Below are 7,204 nucleotides of genomic sequence, written 5' to 3'. Positions count from 1 at the left end.
TCGTGGGAACTTTTTATTCCCTGTTGATCAATGAAATCCTTAATTTTCCAAATCAAAATTCATAAAGATAGATATTTAAATCTTATTACGTTGGCAAGCTAATTCATGGTAGGGTGTCCAAACATGAATATTTGCTTTATGAAGAACTACCATCATCTTTTCAAAGCACTCAATGTTTCATAGACATCAAACTATACATATGCTTGTAAAACAATAAAAAAAAGTACACACAAAAAGAAGATGTCCAATATCTCAAATGTGGAACATCTCACACAAAAAGAACATGTCCAGTATCTAAACTGTGGAGCATCTCACACAAAAAGAACATGTCCAGTATCTCAAATGTGGAACATCTCATATGAAACGCCACTTTTACTCTATGATTATAGTTTGAAAACCCCATATTGATGTTAAAAGAAGTCCTCGTTATAATAGTTATAAAATGCTAAGCATGTAAAAATGATTTGTGTATTTTTAATCTCTAATTAATTATATATGACTAATTAATTCAAATCAAGTAGTAAATGACAACCATATACGATGGATGACAGTAGCACTCTGTCAACAAGAATACTTTCCTCCGGTATAGCCAAAACTTGAAAATATCCCATTTTTGATAAGAAGGAAAGTTATGAAACTGGCCTACATATATTTTATAGATCTGACAATTTTAGACACAACACGTTAACATAATATGAGAAGACACGGAATTAAACAAGTTTAGGTTTAGCTTTAACGTGTTTCATGTCTAATCGTGTCTGACATATTTAAGACACGAAAATTTTCGTATCTTAACGTCTCAAACACGAGTAACACGTTTAAAATACATTTAAACACGTTTAATTAATCGTGTTAATCATGTTATCATGTTTAAACGTATAAACGTGTTTAATCGTGTTATCGTGTTTAAACGTATATACATGGTACGTTTATCAATTTGTTAAAAATTAATAATCAAATATTGTTTTAGCCTTATTTAAATAATTTTAAACAATTATTTTAATAAGATTTTTAAATTTTATAAAGATAATAATGTAATTATGTCATGTCCAAAACCTAATTTTAAATTTTGTTTTGTTATATTTGATATTCTTATTATTTTGTTTTGTTATAATTTTTTTTATAATTATTGATTTTAAATTTACATAATAAAATTATATTTAATTGTAAATATTTTTATTTAATCATGTTAAACATCTTAAACGTGCTAATCGTGTTATTAATCTTGTTATGTCATATATTGACACATTTAACAAACTTGTCTAAACGTGTCATGTCATGTTACACGATTATTAAACGTATACGTATACGTGTTTTAGATTTAAGATACGAATAGTATTCGTGTCGTGTTCATATTTAACCTTAATATGTTTCGTGTCTAATCGTATCTAACAAGTTTAAGACACGAAAACACGAATTGTCAGGTCTAATATTTCTTTTTTTTTTTGTATATTAGTCATAATTTTAGTATCTCGATTTTTTTTATCTGATCAAAGTCTATATACACATCATGAACAGAACGTGATGAGGCAGCTGTAAAATTTGCTCTTTTTGGCTTAACCAGAATTTCATTCCATTCTTAGACAACCATTCTTATAATCGCATGACCAAATAAGTGGTCGTGATGATAATTGAATTATGAAAAATTCATGCAAAGAACGTGATGATAAAACTGCATGTAACTTTCTTGTCATTTGCAGAACTTCTTGAAGCTCCCTAGTTATCAAAATTGCATGGCCCAGACTGTAACCTAAATTTCCTAATTAATTAGCCATGGAAGCAAGATGATTTAAAGAAAAAGGCAATAATTAATTCGTCATGGAAGCAAGATGATTCATAGAAAAAGCCAGTTGTCAAGGGCTAAATAAATTATTGCTATGGGCAACAAGACGATTTTCCAAATTATCAGCCAAAATCAACTGAAAGAAACAGTCTATAAAAAAACGTAGATAAAGAAATATATTTGAAGATTATATTCTTGATCATAACATTTTTGTAGTTCAAGATTTTATAGATCAAGAAAACTAATCTTCAAGGACAGAAAGTTATGAGGTAATTAGCTCCACCAGTACATGTAGCCAAACCAGACTTATCATCATAAGCGTAACTATAAGCCTGAGGGCACTGGCTCTTGAAAATATTAGAATAATTTGTGGGAGGGCAAGTATCCGGGGTACTAAAATTGCCTGTGCAGCAATACTGAGATTGATTAAAGGCCAAGCATGCGCTTTTGCAGGCAACAACGCCTCCATCAGACCCCTTAACCTGTAATTCCTGCGGGCAAACTGCATTCACATTGGCCGTGCAGCTGACAGGGGTGCAACCTCCCGAACCACCTTGTGGGGCGATTGAAAGAGGCAAGTTGAAGCCATCAACGAGGCTAATGTCGTAAAAATCTTGTCCATTGTTTGCTGCGACGGTGAATTCTGCCAGGGATACTGGTGGGATCCCACCAGCGCCGCCGCATGAAACCTGACCAGAGGCACAGTCCCCTGTGGCACATTGGAACTTGCCATTAACGTTTGTGCATTGAGTTCGAGCCCACAATCGGCCGGACCATGTAGCTGGAACGTCTAGGATTAATGAGACTTTTGAGGCTAACTCAAAGCCCGTTGTGGATAATTGAGGTCCTGAACTTGTTAGAATTCCAGGCCAAACTGTGAAGGGGCAGTTGTTGTTTAATGTGAATGTAGCTGATTTAGCCCCTGCGTTTGATTGAACTTAATGATTAGCGTCGATATTAGACATGAAAAATCCCACAGAAAAAATTTCAAAGACAAAAACCTTTTGTAGATACCTCCAAAGAAAGAGCATCGAAACAAGAAGAGTTAAGGAAAAAAATATATATACCAGAGACGAAGAAGATGACAGCGAGGGAGATGCCAAAGATAACCTGAGCCTCCATTATCACCACTAAAATTTCTTTGATCGTATAGGATAGATTATCAGTACTGTAGGTGTAAGTTGGTGCTCTCTGCCGTTATATATAGAGGCATGAGCTAGCCGTAGGGATAATATTTCTTTATATGGAAATAGTAAACGATATCGTCAATTAATTATACACGCAAAGGTAGATTTTCTTTCCATCTGCAGCTTATGAGTAATAAATCACCTTTGCATTTCATAGCTTTTAGGAATTTAATAATTTAATTTTTCCCGTTTTAGGGAATATCAAGCCTAATAAGAATAAGAAATTTATCACACGCTTGGTGAATGAGATTTTACCTGCCCTTGCACTTGGGAAACCTGACTGGCCGATATACCATACAGAGATTTTCTGTATAAGATGGAACTTATTTTCCATATATAAGCTTTTTTTTTCTCTCTCTCTCTTTGATTGGTTACCCATCCATGGAGGGTGGGGGATTTTCCATATATAAGCTTAATACCAATAATTAATTGGAAAAAAAAAAAAGGAAAATTAAAGAGCAAACATATGCACAGCTGCAAAACCAGGAAAATAATTTCCAAGAAGACTTATGACTGCTTTGATTTTAAAAGTTTTTGTATATATGCATCAGTCATTAGGGTTGTCAACGGTAAGGTACCCGTTAATTTCGAGATACCCAAACCCTAATCCTATAAAAAATCAAATACCTAAATCCTATTAACTACTCGAATAATTTTAAAATTATTACCTTAACCCTAATTCTAATACATTCTCACTATCCTATAATTACCCTAACTCGTTTAAAAACCTGATTAGATAAAAAAATTATTAAAATGTTCTTCATGGGTACCAAATTACCCGAACCCAAACCCATATCCATATATAATAATATTTCTCCAATATATTTCATATAATTAACTACTAATTAGATTATTTAAATTTAAATAATCAAAATCTATAAAGTATGCTTCTAAATGAACATAATATATAATATAAATCAATATTATTTTATTGTTTAGTAATTATTAACTTATATAATAGTAATTATATTCTTTATAAATGAACATAATATATAATATAAAGTGTATGTATTAAAAGACATTACAAGTTATATACTATAAAGTGTGTGTATATATATATATTCTAATTAATAATTTTATAAGTTATAATTTTTTTAATGTTAACAAAAAATAAAATGTAAATATATTTATATTCAAAGTATATATATATTAAAAGTATTTCAATGTATATATATAATAGTAATTATATTCCTTATAAATAAACCTAATATATATAAAGTACAGATATTAAATGACATTACAAGTTAATTAATAATTATAATTTCATTAATTAATTTAATTAATTATATGAGTTTGTCCTTAATTACATGAAATTAAAAAAAATAACAAAGTTTCAAAACTATTCTAATCTCATAACTTATTTTTAGATAATTAAGTTTATATATTATAAACTTATATAAACAAAGATATATATATATATATATTATAATTAATAATTTTATAAGTTACAATTTTTATAATGTTAACAGAAAATAGAAAGTAAATATGTTTATATTTAAAGTGTTTATATATATACATGCACGCTAAAAGTATTTTACTATATGTTAATAGTGTTTATAAAACTATTATAATTTTTATAATGTTAATACAAATAAAAAGTAAAAATATTTATTTTTAAAGTATACATATATATATATATATGATAGTAATTATATTTCTTTATAATATGATATGATATTTATATTATTTAAATATAATTAATAATCTAATAATTTTTTAATTTAAATATATTAATATCATCACATTAATAATTTGAGTAACCATACTTTTTAATATATTTGTCAGCTTTTAATAAATATATTAATATTAATTATTTTTAATTTAATTATTTAAATAGCAATAAAATATATATAAACGGATATTGGGATCGAATTCGGGGCGAGTATCCGCGTAATCCGAATATTAACATAATCAAGTTCAAGTAGCGGGTACCCAAGGAGTAGTACCCAAACCCAATACGGATAGTGAAATCACTACCCCGAACCCGTCCCAAACTTGATTATAAGATATCTTAACTTGATATAACCAGATCAAGTACCTACCAGTATCCTATAATAGGATACCCATTGCCATACCTATCAATGATGAAGATTTAGAGATGGCATAGAACGTGATGAGCTTGCTGTTTATAACTTTTCGTCAGGGAAATCTGTTGCAGCGTAGTTGTTGGATTCATAAAAACATGGGAATGATCCAAGTCTCTAACTGGAATTTCCTAAAATTATTGTGCTCAATTACTAATTAGAAGATAAGCATCAGTCATGTACATTCAGAAGCACGTAATTACTAGGTTTTGTTAGTACTTATATGGAAGTCCATCACCAAAAAATAAATGGAAAGTCCATTAATTTAAGATTGAGCTTGCCAATATATTTCCTTTTTCTGCTTAATTTTAGGAGTGAAAAGTAAAGTAACACACTTGATAACCCCTTAAACAACTCTTTTAAGTAGATGTTCCTCCTACTTGAATCTCCCTTCTTCCAATATTATATATACTTTGATTAAAAAATAATATAAACAATACCATCAAATGCAATATAATTACTCGAAGGCAACAAATAAGTATAAGACAAACAAAACTAAACCTAATTAAAGATTTTATTTATGATCATTAGTCATGACAATTTGTACGTAGTCAAATCTTCAAGGACAGAAAGTTATAAGATAATTAGCTCCACCGGTACATGTAAATGTACTACTCTTATCATCAAAAGCATAACTATAAGCCTGAGGACATCGGCTCTTAAAAATCTTTGAATATATTGTTGGCTGACATGTATTCGGTGAATTATAAGCGCCAGTGCAGCAATATTGGGGTTGATTAAAGGCCAAACACGCGCTCTTGCAGGCTATAACAGCTCCATCCGATCCCTTAACCTGCAATTCCGGTGGGCAAGCTGCATTGACATTGGCAGGGCAGCTCGTGGCACCGCAACCATCTGATCCACCTTGCGGGGTAACGGAAAGAGGCAAGTTAAAGCCATCGACAAGGCTGACATCGTAAAAGTCTTGTCCACTGTTTGCTGCCAGGGTGAATTCTATCAGGGACGCTTGGGGGATTGCACCAGCGCCATTGCACGTAACCTGACCAGAGCCACAGTCCGCGGTGGCGCATTCGAACTTGCCGTTGGTGTTTGCGCATTGGGTTCGAGCCCAAAAACGGCCAGTCCATGGAGCTGGAACATTAAGGGTTGATGAGGCTTTTGAGGCTAACTCAAAACCGGTCGAGGATAATTGAGGACCTGCACCTGTTAGAGTTGCTGGCCAAACTGTGTAAGGACAGTTGTTTGTAAATGTGAATGTAGCCGATTGAGCCCCTGCAAAAAAATAGCTTCATCAGGCATGAATTTTTCACAACTTTTTTCCTTCTAACCAATGACAAGAAATCTTTGCAATTATAAATATCAGACTTGTATACTTGTATTAATATGCTGATATTGCTTGAGAATGTGAGGACTGAATTCAACAAAAACATATGGAAAAACCAGGGAAATTATTTACCATAGAAGAAGAAAATGGCCAACGCAAAGGCAAAGATAACTTGAACCTCCATTACTAAATCTTGTTTCTTTTAATTTCTTCTCTGATGATTCCAGTGAAGCAAGCGGTGATTTATATAGGCCTAAACTTGGTGTAAAAAATGGTAACAGAGGACTAGAGATAAGCCATACATGCTTGCATGCTCAGTCTTAACAACTAAAATTTATTGAAAGCAGATTATGTTTTGCATCTCCATTTCAATATCGAGTAAATGGGGGATTCCTTTGAGTTAATGCACCTTAAGAAACAATAAATATAACAACTAATATACATATATATATATTTCATTTTACAGAACAGCATGCTCAATAAGAGAATTATATATGGCATGCTTTGTATGATTTACCTCTTAATTTACATTGCATTGTGTGCCCCGGTGTGTTGTTTGATTATATTATAAGCATCTATGGGCCTGGGGTTTTATTGATTGTGTCCGGTGGCAGTGCTATGTTAGATTTTGGTATATGCGATGAGGTTCTTAAGTCTATATGCCTTACATGTATGAGCATAAGGTTTCAAATCCTCTCTTTGTTATCCTTAAGGAGAATTACTCCAGATATAAATAAAATTCTACTTTTAAAAAAAAAAATTATTGCAACAGCGAGGTTTAGTGACTTTCAACATGAGTTTTCCAACTATGTATGCCTCAGTGTAGTTAGATAGATAAGAGATACAGGAAGAATCAGATTATTAC

General features: G+C 31.4%; 2 protein-coding genes across 2 annotated transcripts; both read right to left on the bottom strand.

Moving 5' to 3' along the window:
• On the bottom strand, positions 1,813 to 2,977 carry LOC18598068 (thaumatin-like protein 1b). Its single transcript, XM_018120672.1, has 2 exons — positions 2,851 to 2,977; positions 1,813 to 2,705 (listed from the first exon to the last, which is right to left on the bottom strand). Exons 1-2 carry the CDS (start codon positions 2,903 to 2,905, stop codon positions 2,032 to 2,034), a joined length of 729 nt encoding a protein of 242 aa, XP_017976161.1. The 5' UTR covers positions 2,906 to 2,977; the 3' UTR covers positions 1,813 to 2,031.
• Positions 5,614 to 6,523, bottom strand: LOC18598067 (thaumatin-like protein 1b). The gene is made up of 2 exons (XM_007027428.2): positions 6,472 to 6,523; positions 5,614 to 6,287 (listed from the first exon to the last, which is right to left on the bottom strand). The coding sequence occupies exons 1-2, from the start codon at positions 6,521 to 6,523 to the stop codon at positions 5,614 to 5,616; spliced, it is 726 nt and encodes a 241-aa protein (XP_007027490.2).

This window comes from Theobroma cacao, chromosome 5, assembly GCF_000208745.1.
Source record: "Theobroma cacao cultivar B97-61/B2 chromosome 5, Criollo_cocoa_genome_V2, whole genome shotgun sequence".
In the NCBI taxonomy this organism is placed as follows: Eukaryota; Viridiplantae; Streptophyta; class Magnoliopsida; order Malvales; family Malvaceae; genus Theobroma; species Theobroma cacao.
This window is presented reverse-complemented; position numbering and strand designations above follow the sequence as displayed.

Coding starts and splice junctions, on each gene's coding strand:
- LOC18598067 (XM_007027428.2), bottom strand. CDS start 6,523: ATGGAGGTTCAAGTTATCTTTGCCTTTGCGTTGGCCATTTTCTTCTTC. Junction 6,288..6,471: donor GGCCATTTTCTTCTTCTATG/GTAAATAATTTC, acceptor ATTTTTTTGCAG/GGGCTCAATCGGCTACATTC.
- LOC18598068 (XM_018120672.1), bottom strand. CDS start 2,905: ATGGAGGCTCAGGTTATCTTTGGCATCTCCCTCGCTGTCATCTTCTTC. Junction 2,706..2,850: donor TGTCATCTTCTTCGTCTCTG/GTATATATATTT, acceptor AATCAAACGCAG/GGGCTAAATCAGCTACATTC.